The following is a 16,160-nucleotide window of genomic DNA, read 5'->3' on the forward strand; positions in this document are numbered from 1 at the left end:
TAGATAAGCAGTGCGTCTATGGAATTGCTGTGTGCATATACACAGACCAGGTGAACACATACTGTAAACTCATACGGTCTATACAACTGGGGCCGGACTGAATCAGTAAAGTATTTTACAAATTATAGCAGTTGTAGCATTTATTTGACAGAGCGCAATATGCTTATCGTGTACTGGTCCTTTAAGATGGACTATACAATGTCATGAATAAACAAACTGATTCACTGTTTTCTGTAAAACCTTCCTATTAAATCCCGCAGATACTTGCCTTAATTGGGAAATATTCAGAAAGCGGCTTATTAAATCCACCAGGTATACTGCAGTACTCCGTTGGATAGATGAGAGTACTTGATCTCAAGAGATGGTGCAGCAGGTTACAAGACAAAGTATAACCCTGTTTACAAGTGAAGTGTAAGGTCTGCTGGAGTGTCTTTACAAGTTGATCTTTGTAGGGAAGCAATTTTTCTCCATCCACTCTGGTTATCTAACAAAAAGGAATAAAGATGATGCGATTAGTCATCAAGTAAACAGAAACCTGCTGTCCCCAGTGATTCTGTGTGAGAATATGCAGGGAAGCACCCACCGTACAGCGCACCAACAGGTAGAACAAGGATAAAATAATCTGCCTGTAACAAATATACTGTCCAACTATTTTTCTAAAAAAAAAAAAAAAAGGTTGTTCGGACTGAAATTTAGGTGTCATTAAAAATTACCTCAGAAAGGAGCTGTAGGTTCCAGAGCAGCTCTTTGTCTAATTCTTCCTCACAGAGGACATCATCATCTAAGGAGAAGTAAAACATTGATTGAACCTACATTCAGCAGAGGAGATATCTATGCACCTATTAAAAAGGCAAAATAGTAAAAAAAAGCGGTTTCTGATTTAACTTAGGGAGTTCTTCAGATGCTCTGTAGAACATTTTTCATGCAGGTTGTTTTTCTAAACATAACTCAATGAGCGCCGATAACATAGCTGGTAATGAGCGCCGATAACATGTTGATCAGAGCTTGTTGGCTCCATTTAGATGGAGCAATGATCATGCGTGTGGGGCCGAATGAACGCAAATACATCCTCTGTTTACACGGAGAGATATGCTGCCAAGAAACTATTTTTTGGACCGCATGAAAAACGCGATTAGTGGAAACAAGCATTTGCTAGTTTGTCGGCTGATTGCTACCATGTTTATACGGGGCAATGAACGGCAACGAGCATTCATACGATTGCTTTTTGGCCGATCTGCACGTATAAAAGGGTCTTAACAGTAGAGAAATAGTAGTCACAGTGCAGGCATTATTCACACAATGATGTCACAGTACAGAGGTCATCGTTACAAGGCATCACTAATACAGGGTTAATCCACAAAGTGATGTCACAAATAAAGAACAACAAACATTGCTGTCACAGGACATAGGTAATAACTTCGGAGTCATAGGACAGGATTATTGCACATAGTGATGTCACAGTATTAGAATAATGCACACACTTATGTCACAGAATAGGGATACTAAACATACTGATGTCACAGGAAACTCATGGGCCATAGTGATGTCGCACAGTAATAAACAAAGTATCATTATGTGCAAAATGATAATGCACAGTGTGTTGTCGCAGTATTTTAGGTAATGAATGCAGTGAAGTCACAGTACAGGCATTATTAACACAGTGATGTCACACAGAGCAGGGGTAATAAAGAATATAGAAACCTTTTCAACTTACTACTAGTGAGTTGACTTATAACATTGAAGCAATGAGGCAGAAAGAGCTTCAAAGAATCCACCGGGCGACACTGTAGAAATTATAGTAACAAAAGACCAAATTAAAGTTACAACACACAACTACCAGAATATTTGCATATAACTCAAACTTTCCATACACAGCCAAACCTAGACGACTGGCCTAACTGGGCAAGCTCAATCTCTGCTGCCCTATAAACTGAGTTCACAGCATGCCTAGCTCCATGGAAGTTTCCTAGGTTCTGTACATCTTGACACTGAAATTATTATCTGAAGGTCTAACCAATAGGTATAGGGCTTTGCTTCGGTCTAAATACATTGAATTACAGATTGTAGAGTAATTAGTCAAGCAGCATTAATAACACATTATTATACAAACTAGAATGATCTCATACAAATTAAGTTAATTTTGACTTAACAATATTAGATTATTTAGACATTACTATTATAACATGTTCACTGCAGGAAATTTGGGTGCAGTATTTAAAAAGGCTCTGACACCAGATTATAAGTGCCCTATCTCCTACATAATGTAATCGGCGCTGTAATGTAGAGAACAGCAGTGGTTTTTATTATGAAAAACGATCATTTTTGAGCAAGTTATGAGCTAGTTTAGATTTATGCTAATTAGTTTCTTAATGACCAACTGGGTGTGTTTTTACTTTTTACCAACTGGTTGTTGTACAGAGTAGTGTATGAGGCTGACCAATCAGTGACCAATCAGCGTCATACACTTCTCATTGTTCCAGCCCATTGTTACAGTGTGATTGTGCAGTGAAAGAAGCTGGGCTGTAACAATGAGAAGTGTATGACGCTGATTAGTCACTGATTGGTCAGCGTCATACACTCTTCTGTACAACACCCAGTTGGTAAAAAGTAAAAACACACCCAGTTGTCCAATGATCGTTTTTCATAATAAAAACCACTGCTGTTATCTACATTCCAGCGCCGATCAGATTATGTAGGAGATAGAGCATTTATAATCTGGCGACAGAGCCTCTTTAAGTCATGTGGCTGGTCAATTTTGCTATTTTAATATATCTCATGTCTTCATTGATTTCAATTGCATGCTCTTTCTTCTAGCGGTTTTTACGCCTCTGACCTCCCATTGAAATAAATGGGAGGCAGGTAAAAAACCTGTGGCGCTCTTTTTGCATTAGAATTAATTAAAAAAAAAAAAAAAGCGTGTAAAAAAGCTGCAAAAAATGCGGGGGAAAAAACATCTACCACCACTAGCAATTGAAAACTTTTTTTCTGTAAAAAGAGCACACACACAACTCAGTTGCCTTAAAGGGGTATTTGGATCTAGGACATTTATGGCATATACCACTTCTGGGACCCACACCTATCTCTAGTGTAGCCCCCCCCCCCCTTTGCTGCGGAGCTCTGGCCACTGACTGATAAAACTGCCGGGTTTTGTGGAAACAGCTGAGTGTGTTTTGCTGTGCTGTTTTTAGAATGCCCATAGCAGTGAATTGGAGTTCCGGAAACATCAAGCCACTCAGTTTCCATTGCTCCCGAGTTCTGGAATCAGCGTAGCTCACTGTAGTACGCTTTCTTTGTAACTTCCATTCACCTCTATGGGAGTACCAAAAACAGCACAGCAAAACGTGCTCGGCTGTTTCTGGAATCCCTGACCACCTCGTCCAGCCACAGAAGGTAGAACAGGGGTCACATTATAGTGAAAGGAGCAGGTCCCAGAGGTGGAGCCCTCATCTATTGGACATTTATCGCATATCCTATGGATATACTCCTAAATAGGTATTCCAATCTCTGACATTTAAGAGCATTTTAACTCCCTAAATGACATAACTAACTTTAACCTTAAAAACCAGTAAAACATTTTCCTTCTGTGTTCCAGCAGTCAAAACTTTATTATTTATTCAAATGTAGCTGTATGGGACCTTGTACTGTGGGATAAGTTATCGTTTTCATGGGAACCATTTTGGGGTAGACATTGTATTGTATAGCTATTAATATTTTTAGAAGGAATGGGAAAACAAAAACAAAACAGGAACTTAGCCATTGTTTTTTGGGATTTAATTTTAAGCTTTCACCGTTCGGTATAAATGACATGATCCTTTTTTCTAAAGGTAATTAGAATCATGGCGATACCAAGTTGACATTGTTTTTATTATGTTTTACTACTTTCACACAATAAAAACGCTTTTTTTCACTGAATAATTTTTTGTTGTGTCAAGACGTTCCAAGACCCAAACCATTTTAGATTTTTTTGTCTACGTCTGTATGGGGCATGTGGCTTGTAAAATTAATTTTATTGGTACCATTTTAGGCTGCATTCGACTTTAGGATTACTTTTCATTTCTGTTTTTGGGAGACGAGAGCAAGAGAAAACAGCTATTCTGGCATTGCAGTTGAATTTTTGGTATTTTTTTTTTATACATGCAGGATAAATAACTAATTAATTTTAAAGTATGGGTCATAACTGATGTGGCGATACTTATTTATGTATATTTTTTTTTTATTCTTTACAAAAAAACATTCCATAATGGGAAATAAAGGCGCTTTTTTTACATAGGATTTTTTTAATTTATTTTTTAAATTATAAATACTTTGCAATGCAGCACCCAATTCAACCCGCTCTAGCTCGGGCTACAGTAGCGATCTTAGTCTTGTTTTAAAGCCAAGACAAAGATCTAGCTGTGATCTAGCTTGAGGCCTTAGTAGGCTCTCTCTCTGCAGTCACACTGCTGCCTTAGCTGTGCTTATTTAAAACAGTATTTTTATTTTCCCGCTGAACGAGTACAGCTTGAGATAATCAGTAGGAGGGGTATAAACGCTTCCCATTTTTTAACCGTTCAAGTAGGATTCAGCTATTGTCATAAAAATATGCTGCAAGCCACGTAATGACGGTCTTCTAGGCTAAACACCAATGGTATCTTTACCTTGACTGCAGCACGGCAGAGATCCGCTACCATCCTGCCAGAAACTCTTGTCTCAAATATGTTGGACACGGCAAAGTTAAAAACTTTCTCCAGGGCAACCTGTAATAAAGTTGAACGTTAACCAATATGCTCACATGAATATTTCAAGTACATTATAAACAAATATTTACGCACACTAGGACCATATTTCATGAAGCGTTGGGAATCAATTGTGATACAAAGGGAAAAAAAGGAAGCTCTGAGCGGCCGCATACAGATAAAACAGACATTATATAGAAGATAATATTTACGCTCCTATTTCCTGAAGTAAATTAAAGTTTAATAGCAAAATGGTGAACTTACATGACTCACTTTACAATTGTGTATACTAGGGCTTCTCAAAATTTTCTACTGAGGTCTCACTAGCCAAAACAGGATGATGCCTAGAGGCCTCACTATTGGTCAACGTTCAAGTTAAAATTAAAAATGAGTCTCCTGAACACAGTATAACATTAATATAAGCACAATAGGAGTTAGTTATGTCACTATACCAGATTGCTGCAGAGAAAGGACTTTGCAACTTAGGATCACATTAATAAAAACTGCCTCCCAGGGCCCTCTAATCCCCGTTCTAGATTTTTGCGCTCACACTGCCTCCTGGTAACTTTCTGATTACATGGTCAGGAGTTACGGAAACAGCCTAACTCGCTGACGTATGCTGTTTCCATAACTCCCATAGTAGCGAATGGCAGTGTCCTTCATGGGAAAACCCCTTTAACATTGAGGCAACACTTTCAAGTTAACATTTTTATCCCTAACACCATTCCCACACCAAAGAATTACTTGAAGTGGTGTTCAATTGAGGGCTTCGGGAGGCGCACACATTTCCTGCATTGTCTGTATAGCTTTATGGTTGCTGTATGGAATGGGAGCGAATTGTCAATAGACCATTACAGTTCCAAGAAAGTGGTACTGCCACTTCCGCAGAGATTAGAAAGTTGCATGGAAGCTGTATACAGAGCCTGCCTATAGTGTTGATATTCTGCCTTATCTAGATATCCAGTAGTACAATACAGCTGCCATTTAATTCCTCTGTTGACCCCAACCCAGTCTACATAGCAAAGCTGACAGGTGAGCTGCAAAACAAACATTAGAGGTCATGGCCAGTGTGAAAACTGGCCACCCAAGAAGAATTGTGGAAAATGGATAATTATCCTCCTTTTACATTATACTCCAGTCTAAGGCGGCAGCACTTTTCATAGTATACAACACTAAAAAATCACTGATCGACATAAGATTAATTTCAGTGCATCCTGTAATTTCTGTGGCTATTTGCACATTGGGGCTACAATATCCCACCAGGCTCTTTTTCGTTTGAGATGAAAGCCACTTCGTCTGCTTTCTCTTCAAACATTAAAACACACCTTCATGCCCATGGAGTAGTAGATGTGATCGCAATCAGCTGAACAATGGTTCAACCAACAGCTATGTTTCATTTATAGGCACCCTGCTCCTAGCTAAATCAAACAAAAAAAAAAAAAAAAAAAACAGGAGTCCACCTTAAAAATTTCTTTGGAACACTGAGTGAGGATTGTACTGAATGTTGACGACAGGCCCAGTTCCACCAAACTCTCGACATGGGTCATCTTCTCAGTCTCGGTCTCTTCTCGCGTTTGTTCAAGAGCACTGCTTTCAATCAGGGCAAAACACCTGACAAAACAAAAAAAGATTTGCGCATTTCAGGTAAACGGCATGTACACAAAAGTGCAAGCCCTAAAACTATTAAAATCCATTCATCTTGTTAATTTAAAAACTAATATAATCCTGGACATTTTCCAATTTCAAAAGCAAAATATAAAACACAGCATTTGCTGAAGTACAAACGCTAATCCGTAGCATTATTGGTCCTAAATTTACAGGATTATTGGAATTTGAGGCTCTGTTCACATCTGTGCTATGTCTTCCATTTATAAACGGAGACCATAACGTAGTGCTGCATCAGTCGCATGACATACCAGCGGCACCTGACGGACTCCATTGACTAAATGTGTCCATCACATTACGCCAAGGTCTGACTATGTGTACTGTGACATGCAGCGCTATTTTTCTCCTTCTAATTTAACTGAATCTGCCACGCAGATGTCAACTTAGCCTTACAGTAAATAATCTTCGTAAAGAAATCAAAATCTTGCAGTAAATTTGGATCAGAAGTTCAACAAAAGTTGCAAAATATTTACTGCAGGATTTGCGCAATCAGATGTCAGTGGAAGTTAACTTGAGAAGTTAATATGAAATTAAAGAGGAACTATCAATGAAGTAATAGGGTTTTTTATTTTTGCCTCCTATCTCAAATATATATAATTATGAAAATTAAAAAAAAAATTGTGGCAAAAGCTCAGGCCCTTTAAGAGCGGAGACGACTTTGCTCTCCACATGCAACAGTGAGCAGCCCAAGTCACATATTTTGACTGTTCTGTGAGACGTCCTGCTTCTAAACTGGGAGAGCCCGCTGTGATAGGGGATACTAACTGTGCCCCATGTGTGCAGCGAAGATCTCTTCTGCGGTCTTATTTCAATGTTGTTATATTAGCAGTAATGTGAGATGGTTCTCCTGTGTTTCATGGAGTTTACTTAGAGGAGGCTGCTGGATAATCATAAGAGCCTCTCACTAGAAGAACCACAGATACAAGGAAGGTAAATCCTGTCAGCTCATACTTTTACCTCTGATGTGTCTTCTGCTGGTTCTGTATGTATCTATGTATGCATGTATGTATGTATGTATGTATATACAAAAGAGGCAGCGTTCCAAAAAATTAAAATAAATCTGGAGGGTTTATTCCCTGCGTATGGAATAAATCCACCCGATTTTTTTATTTTTTTTGAGTGCTGTCTCTTTTTTGGACATATTAATATAGGAGACTCTGGCCAGACTCCTATTCCACATACATAGTTTTCCCCTGTGCTGCTTAGGACTTTTATTATAATATAAATATATATATATATATATATATATATATATATATATATATATATATATATATATATATATAATGTGGTGAGAGCCTCATATTAACTCTTTAGAAGCAGCTGTCTCCATCTCCCATAGGAGATTAACCCTTTACAAGCAGCTGTATCCTCGTCCTCTAGCTGGGCTGCATAATCCACAGGGAACTCTTATTATGTGGCTGATAAAATAACAAAATATATATATGACGATCAGGCTCCTTGCTAGAAGTGATACAATCTTTCACCTAATTAGTGTTTCGCTGATTTGCTGGCCATTAAAAATTCATTGGTGAATTAATTCACCAGGTTTTAGATTCGATTTTGGCAAATCTATGGGGAAAATAGGAGAATAGATTCTTCCATTGTATTCTATTGTCAGAGTAATAAATATAATAGCGGTTAAATTTATATATTGTATTATCAAAATGACTGCATTATATTGTTTGAGATATGTATTAGATATGTTTTTAATCGTCTCTTAAATGAATGTATTGCCTATCATCTAAGATAGGGTAAAGATGACATCATCTGGCATTCAAAACTGAGGAGTACCAGGATTCATACATATTAGGAAGTAATTACCTTATATGGAAGTATTTTTGGGTGTATACCTATATGTACTTGGCATCATCTGATTGGTTAATGTGTGTTAAGTGAAAGCATGAACCTATAAATAAAGGCTCCGCCCACAGCCATTTTAGATTTCTGTACATCAAACCATTGTATGTGCAATCTCTCCCGATCGGTCATTTTTGTGAATATGAATGAATCCTGGACAAATTCTGTTATGGAGAACTCAAGAGTGATGGGGATTAATCTCACACTATGTACCAGCAAATTGACAAAACGGCGGAACAGGCAAATTTATTCTCAACCCCTAATCCTGGCTTTATCTAAGCAAAAGACTCCGCTTTTTTCTATTCAAATGCTTTATAGAACCAGCTCCTCCCCCTCACAGTTGGTATCGCCCAGTGAATAAGGAAATCTCATGCGATTTGGACATCACTCTGCTGACATGAAAGTAGAAAAACGTTGTCCCATAACACTGAAAGGAAATGCGCTTTTCTGCTAATGACCTGTATTTGAAATAATACTTATAATTTAATCTACTTTAACTTTTTGTGTTTTTTTCAGAACGGATAGATCTATTTTAGGTGAAACATCCGCTCACCTGTCCATGAACTGGAGCACAAAGTCTTCAAACTCTGCACTGGCTGAACAAAGTTCTCTCTGTACCTGTAGAAAGAACACAGAAGTTGGAGCAAGAGGTGTAACGTCAACCATGATGTATATCACTATCTTATGCATATAGTGGCTTTCCGACTCTCCCCTGGCGGAAAATTTCGGGGGAAATAGGGATCTGGCATGTTGGAATTTAACACGCCTGATTCTTTATTTCCTCCGAGTTAGGACGCTGCTGAGTGTTCATGTTTATGTTGGAGTTGCGAGTAATCGCGGATTGGCCATCAGCTGTTTCATGTATATGGCCAGCTTTAGAATTTTTTTTTAACAGATAACTGAGAAATGGCTGAATATGAAGTGGACAGCATTAGATTTATTTGGAATTTTTTGGAATATCAGGGCTATGCTTAAACTTATGTGAGTGATTTGGGAGACAGATGCATATTTACCACAGAGTAAACAAATAAAGAAAGGACCCTTACCTCTGACAGAGTGTTTCTTTCTTGAAGTACTGATGAGCAGTCTACTAAAGGCACCAAAGTGGAAAACGTTGCGATAAATTGGAATGTGATCTGTTTAGGTATAAAAGAAAACGATTAATGTCACAGAAAAACAAACAAACACATTTTGATAATTGTAAAATGGAAACAGGCATTCAATAAAATTATATATGACGGGTGTAAATAAAACCTCAGGATTCATGCTCAGTGAGGATTGGCAGGAATAAAGGGTCAGACGTGATGGTGCTGCCTATCAATGTACATCACATACATTCTCCCTAATGTAAAAGACTGATCTTTATCTTTTTAACCCAAAATATCAATTTGTACATACCATGCATTTACTAAAATCATTTGGATCCACACCAGGAAGCGCTCTCATCAATAGAGGTAGCATGTGCGTTGGGCCTTCTGGGAACCACCTGTTACCAGCGACCAGGCTGCGTGCTACGCCAATGACACAACTTAAAGTTGCTGTAAGCTGGTGAGGCTCAGTTAATGTTTCCAAAGCTGGATAAGTTCTGCATATTGCGGAAAGAAAAACAAATAGACATCCTTTTCTTAAGGTCATATTTGGCAACAAATACAGTCAATGTAGTGGAGTCTTTGGAGGACTGGAATCAGAGACAAGGACACGTAGTCCAACAACACAACGTATACACGAATAATAAAGGAAGCCCTACCAAAAACCTGTAGTATTTGTATACTGCTTTAATTTCTATTGGGGCAATTGGATGTCTAAGAACCATGACCTGGATGCTTCCCTCTACCTTTAGGAATGGGGTTGCTGTGTGTTATTAAATGTATTTACAAGCAACGCGGTGCGTGACATGGAGGTCTTATAGACCCGTCTCCGGCTGCGTTTGGAGTCTAAACAAACCAATAAGAGTTAAGGCCTCTCTGTGAGACACCCATATAATGAAGTGTGCACTGCAACATGATTTTAAATGACTGAAATCGCATCTGATGGTTGCCTGTCCTCGCTGTCTAAGAAAACACTGAAAACTGTACACATACTGGGTATGGCTGGAAAGAATCAATAGCTAAAAGTGGTCAATGCCCATCCTTATCATAGTGCTACATGGCAATTCATATAATGATCAGGTCTAATCCATACACAATACTGTAATAATGGTCGCAAATAATCAAAAAGAAGGTTCCCGCTATCCTTACAAGCCAGATTGCTTTTATTTTCATATAATTACAGAAATAAAATCCTCTCTATTGCTTACTATGCTTAGTATTCGCTAGCTATATATTCATTTCATCAGACAAAGCAAATTGAAGAGGACTCTTCAGATCTCCAGACATGTTTGCTTTATTAAATACTTGTATATCGCAATGAACACTGAGTTGTGCCATTACTCGGTTATTCCTCCAGGAAATGTATAAGTGTATTGACAACTTGGCGTTATTTTTTCCCTGGTCAATAGCTCATCTCTCTACACAGTCTGAATCTGTCAGCGTGTAGGTACAAGGAGAATGTTAACACCAAGTTTTCAATTTATTCATACATTTCCTGGAGGAAGAAGAGGGTATTGGCACAATGCAGAATTCTAAGAAAAAGGTGCTCCGGAATAGTTATTTAATAGGGAATACAAGTCTTTACTTAAAGGAGTTTGGGGGAGGGGGGCAATAAAACAAAAAAAGAAGCATCACTCACCCGACAGATCTTCTGGCATTCTAGCATATCTGCCCTGGACCTCCCCACGGGGGTTGTTGACATGGCTGCAGCAATAACGTGCCCATATACCCATGTGATCGCTGTAAGCAATCACTGTCCTTAATGGGTATACTGCACAGGACCGCTAAGGCCGCCAGTGATTGGCTGCAGCAATCACGTAGGTGTATGGGCACGTCATTGCTTCAGTCATGTCAACAAACAGCGGTGGGGAGGACCGATGAAGCTACGATGGAACACGCGGGTATCAGTCTGGTGAGTAATGGCTCTTATTTTGATGACTGCATTCCACCCCACCCCCTTGGGCACTCTTTTTTTTATTTTTTATTAAAATCGGAAAACCCCTTTAAACAGAAATTTCTGAAGAGCTGACAGGTCCTCTTAATTTCTGTGTCCATGGACGCTGCATGGCTTGCTTGGTTTCATAAAACAATATTCTGCCAGATGATATAAACCATGGTTAGAAAAATTAGACACGGTTGATCCAGTAAGAAGTAAAATACCTTGAATTAATTACCTTTCAAGTACTGGAGGAATAACTAGCTCTGGACGCATCAGTGCCAGATTCTGCAGGGCTTGTGCTGCCTCCAGGCTTCCAGTTTTACTAAACATTGCCAGGAGAACAGGCTGCATCACACTTTGCACAAAGTCTGTTACATCTTGGTCACTGAGCTTGTAACGGTCAGGCACGGGGTTCAGCCAGGACGGCTTCTTATATCTCTCCCGATGCAGCCTTCTGACAACACAGCATGGAAGTCTCTGCAGCAGCTTCATAAGTTTTGACTATTGAAAAAGAAAAAAAAGAAAAAAAGTATAACAACATTTTAGAACGGTTTTGATTTGGCATCAGTAAACAGTCAGAAGGGATGAAAACATCCGTCCAGTCTCTGCATAAAGTCACTGGGTGCACACCTACACGGATGTCACAGTGGGACTTGTCCAGCCGATCGATACACATAATTGACATTAGGCATTAAGAACTCTCATACGCACAGAACACCAGTATGGTGATCCGCACATGCATCCGCCTGAAAGCACAGACAATGCAGTCACATGGTAGTATCAAGCGACCACATTGTCGGAGGTCAGCATGCAGGCTCAAAATGTCTATAGATGCAATGGGCAAACAGCATGTAGAATGCAGGCATGTAGGAGTCGTCGTGAATGGCACAAACGGAGACAAATTTGGAGCAACTCGCTAGGCATGTTAGACATTTTTTTCCTTCCATAGACCACCAAGTTTTGCACCAAAAGATAGTGCACGAAATTTGGTGCATTTTACGTCCCCTTCCTTGACATATTTGTGTGTTAATTTAGTCAATCCATGCCCACCAAGTGGATTTAGAGCTACACTCTGGGAACTCCGCTATGAGTTATTCCATGTTATGCAGGGGCATAGCTAACGAGGGCAGGCACAACTAGGAGGGAAAGATAGGGGGGCGCCAGGCCGGATGGCATGGCAAAGTTGTCAACTGTCCTGAAATTACTGGGACAGTCAATTGAATATTATGGCCGATCCCTGCTCTGCCATTCACTCCTCCTGGAGCGGAATCATCCCCGGCCAGAGTGTTGCTGACACTATTATATTGATTTCCTGAAACCAATTGGAAATTGTATGGGGCGTAGCAGAATTCCGGTGTCTTCGAAAAACTAGTGGCACTAAGGCCCTGTTCACAGAGTTTTCTGACACGTATTTTGCTGCGGAAATCGTGGCAAAAAACTTCCAAAATTGCTTCCCATTGTTTTCAATGGGAGGTGGAGGAGTTTTTTTCCCGCAAGCAGAAAAAACGCTCACAGGAAAAAGAAGCAACATGCCCTATCTTGAGGCGTTTTCTTCCTCAAAAACCTCATTAAAATCAATAGGAGATAGAAAAAAAAAACGTGTTTTTTGACGCATTTTAACTGGTTCCCGACCGCTGGCTGTATATTTACGGCCTGCGGTCAGGGTCCTTAAAACCCGAGCCATAGACTTTTTACGGCTCGGGTTTTAACTTGCTGCCCGCGCGATCGGGCAGCTGAATGTCGGGTCTCCGGCTGTCAGTGACTGCCGGGGACCCTGAGGAGAGGATAGAAGCAGCTTTCACTGCTTCTGTCTTCTCCGATGTCTTTTTACACAGCGTTCAATGAACGCTGTGTATAGGAATAGAGGCAGGAGCAGCGGCGCTGTCTCTATTCCTCCCGGTGATCATGTGACTGGTCACATGATCGCCGGGTGCCGTTAGTGGCAGGCTGCTGCTGGGTCTTACAAGACCCAGCACAGCCCTATTAGTGACAATCTAGCAACGATCCCGTAATTACAGGTGCACACACGTAGCCACCCCTAATTACGGGAACCCCATAGACTTCTATGGGCCTGCCCGTGTCGTTATTACGGCCTGAAATGGGACATGTTCCATATTTTTCAACGGCACGGGCACCTTCCCGTATGCTTACCCGTGGCCAATAGAAGTCTATGGGCCCGTAATTACAGGCCGTAATTACAGCTCGAAATGACGGGCGTTTTTACGTTCGTGTGCATGAGGCCTTAGCAATTTAGTATTTTATATATAGACATTACCCTGAATAAAAATTTGGAGTTACTTTGCAAATACTTAGCATTACTGCTCTTGTAGCGGTCTTACTGTTTGAGGTTCCCCAAATAAATCCTTATTTTTTTCAGTTCTTATGAAGCAATGAGCAAAATTAAATCAGTTCAAGTGAATATTAAAATAGCCGTCCGGCCACAAGCTTCATTATGATAACACAGCATCTGCAAAGCTCCGGATGTTATTTTACTTTTTAGCACCTCAGCTCTTATTTTTAGCAAGTCTCGGTCACGCATCAAGTAAACAAAAAGACATTTCAACACCACATGCTGACATCTTGTCTATGCACCCTGGAAAAACATGGGAGATTTATGTATAACCATAGATTTCACAAGTTCTGCAACTGATCTGTTCTGTGTCTGTGGCACAGAGCCCAGGAAACCAAGAAACTATAATGTTGGCATGTGCTGATGAAGAAATTCAAATACTTGAGGCCCTTGGGCAGTCACCATCTGTGATTAGAGCGGCTAGGAGGTCATCTTGTTTGAGACGTATATACACACTCGTCAACCTTGAAATTGCAACACCAAGAAGGGCAAGCCGTAAGGTTATGCAATTCGAGGAAGTAGCAGGTGTTGCTAAGATCTACAAATGATCACATTTTCAAGCACCTAGCTCCCATCTGTGGCATGTGGAAGGGGCATAAAATCCAGATTGAAATCAAATTTTTCTTAACCACATGAAGCCTCAAAAATCGAATGAAGCGGTGTGGGATGATTGAACAGGAGGCATCACACATCGACGTGTCAGTTATCCCCACTTATCGTAAACGGAGTGGACCAAATCCTTGAACTGAGACACCTTGATTTATCACTCCGGCAGATCGCTACGCACTTAAGCCGAGATGTCTGCACTGTTCAACATTGCGTGTCCCGGAGGTTGGGAGGACAACAAACGCCAATGACAGCAAGAAGTGCGCAGAGGCAAACCTCTGCAAGGACAGATCGTTTGATTGGAATAATGGAGCATAGTGATCCATTCTGTACTTCAAGTAAAATTGGACGTTACATCACAAGCCTTGGGCGGCAACTAGTGTCGAAACAAACCATCAGAAGGCATTTAACAAGCCAGACATCCAGCTAGGGGTGTTCCAAAGACCATAATACTCCTCCGCTCTCAAAGGCTATCATGGTGCACAGCAAGACTGCAATGGAGGTCTACCTTCTTCAGTAATTAGTCCCGCTTTTGTCTCGGCCGCAATGATAGCCTGAGATAGGTCTGGGGACCACGTGGGCAATGCCACGAAGAGGCCTTCACAATGGAATGTCACACCGGTCTTACTCCCGGGATTATAGAATGAGGTAGCATAATATACTGTAGCTGGACCCCCTCTAGTCTTAATTTCCGGTACATTAACAGCTCGGCGTTGCATTGATTTGGTTGTTGAAGTGTCTCAGAAGCAGTTTTTCAATAGGACAACGTCAGACCGCATGTTGCTCGTGCTGCGGTGAGCAGCCTGTGTGGTCTAGACCTGCTACCATGGCCTGCAGCGTCTCCGGACTAGTCTCCCATTGAGCATATCTGGGACATTATTGGTCGGCAATTGGAAAGGGAACTGCCAGCAACCAATCTTGATGATTTGCATGCCCAAGTGCATTCAGCGTGTTATGACATTCCTCAGTCAATAATAACCTCATTGATAGCCTGCCAAAAAGTGTAAGTGCAGGTATTTCTGCGAGTGGCGCTTATTCTCTATACTGAATAAATCAAAATGTTTGGAATATTTTGTTTACATTTTTTTATCATTTGCATAACATGTCTATCGATCCTGCAATTTCCACAATTCCAAAACTTTTCATTCTTGGTGTTGCAATTGCAATGTTGAGGAGTGTATGTATATAAAGTCTATAGCCATAGTGGTTTTAACTTTACACTGTGTGTGCAAACAAAATACATTTTTATCATAATAATGTTTTATAAAAGGATCTAATTCATTTGCTGTAAACCATAGGAGAGGGCTACATGGCGAAACAACAATGATAGGTAAAATCGTGGTGAAACAGCGGTTGCTTATGGAAACCAGTTGAAAACAATCACATAATTATCGCTGGAATTTTTGCCATAGATGACTTTCTTTGCCATAGGGAACAACTACGATTTTAACAAGATTCGAGTGCGAGTTCATATTACAGTGCAGCCCTAGCCCAAAGCTGAACACATATGGCTAGATGCCTCTCCAAAAACTCACGGTCATTGAGGCACCTGTATGTCCTGGTGTGAAAGGCTCACTTAAATATCTTACAGCCAATAATCAGCTAAATTGAGCTGATTAAAACCGGTCATTTAAAGTTGTTTTTTTGTTAGGCTTGGGAGCCTTTAACCAGTTCAGGACCGGGCTATTTCGAGCCTTCAGGACCGGACACCGTTTAGCCATTTTTAGCACGCGTTAGTTAAATGGCTAAAACTTTATTTGTTGACCTAGCGATGTGAGTTTTGCAAAGTTTTTTCTGTAGACAATGCAGGTTTCTTTTTTTATAATTTTTACACACATCCTTTTTGCTATATTAGAATTTTTAGGCTTAAAGTTTGATAATAGTAAAAAATAAGCTTTTTTACTTTTCAGCTATTTTTTTGGGTAATAACAGTTTCA

General features: G+C 40.1%; 1 protein-coding gene across 2 annotated transcripts in view; it reads right to left on the minus strand.

Annotated features, from left to right (window-relative positions):
* PSME4 (proteasome activator subunit 4) overlaps window positions 1–16,160 on the minus strand; it is a 108,002-nt gene that overhangs the window by 37,529 nt on the left and 54,313 nt on the right. For both annotated transcript variants that reach the window (XM_075863014.1, XM_075863015.1), the window contains 9 exons: window positions 11,503–11,768; window positions 9,639–9,825; window positions 9,287–9,376; window positions 8,794–8,858; window positions 6,176–6,326; window positions 4,638–4,736; window positions 1,715–1,784; window positions 714–781; window positions 269–484 (listed from right to left, as the gene is read on the minus strand). In XM_075863014.1, coding sequence (XP_075719129.1) covers window positions 269–484; window positions 714–781; window positions 1,715–1,784; window positions 4,638–4,736; window positions 6,176–6,326; window positions 8,794–8,858; window positions 9,287–9,376; window positions 9,639–9,825; window positions 11,503–11,768 — 1,212 coding nt within the window. The remainder of the gene's footprint in view (window positions 1–268; window positions 485–713; window positions 782–1,714; window positions 1,785–4,637; window positions 4,737–6,175; window positions 6,327–8,793; window positions 8,859–9,286; window positions 9,377–9,638; window positions 9,826–11,502; window positions 11,769–16,160) is intronic.

Source organism: Rhinoderma darwinii, chromosome 4, assembly GCF_050947455.1.
Source record: "Rhinoderma darwinii isolate aRhiDar2 chromosome 4, aRhiDar2.hap1, whole genome shotgun sequence".
Lineage (NCBI taxonomy): Eukaryota > Metazoa > Chordata > Amphibia > Anura > Rhinodermatidae > Rhinoderma > Rhinoderma darwinii.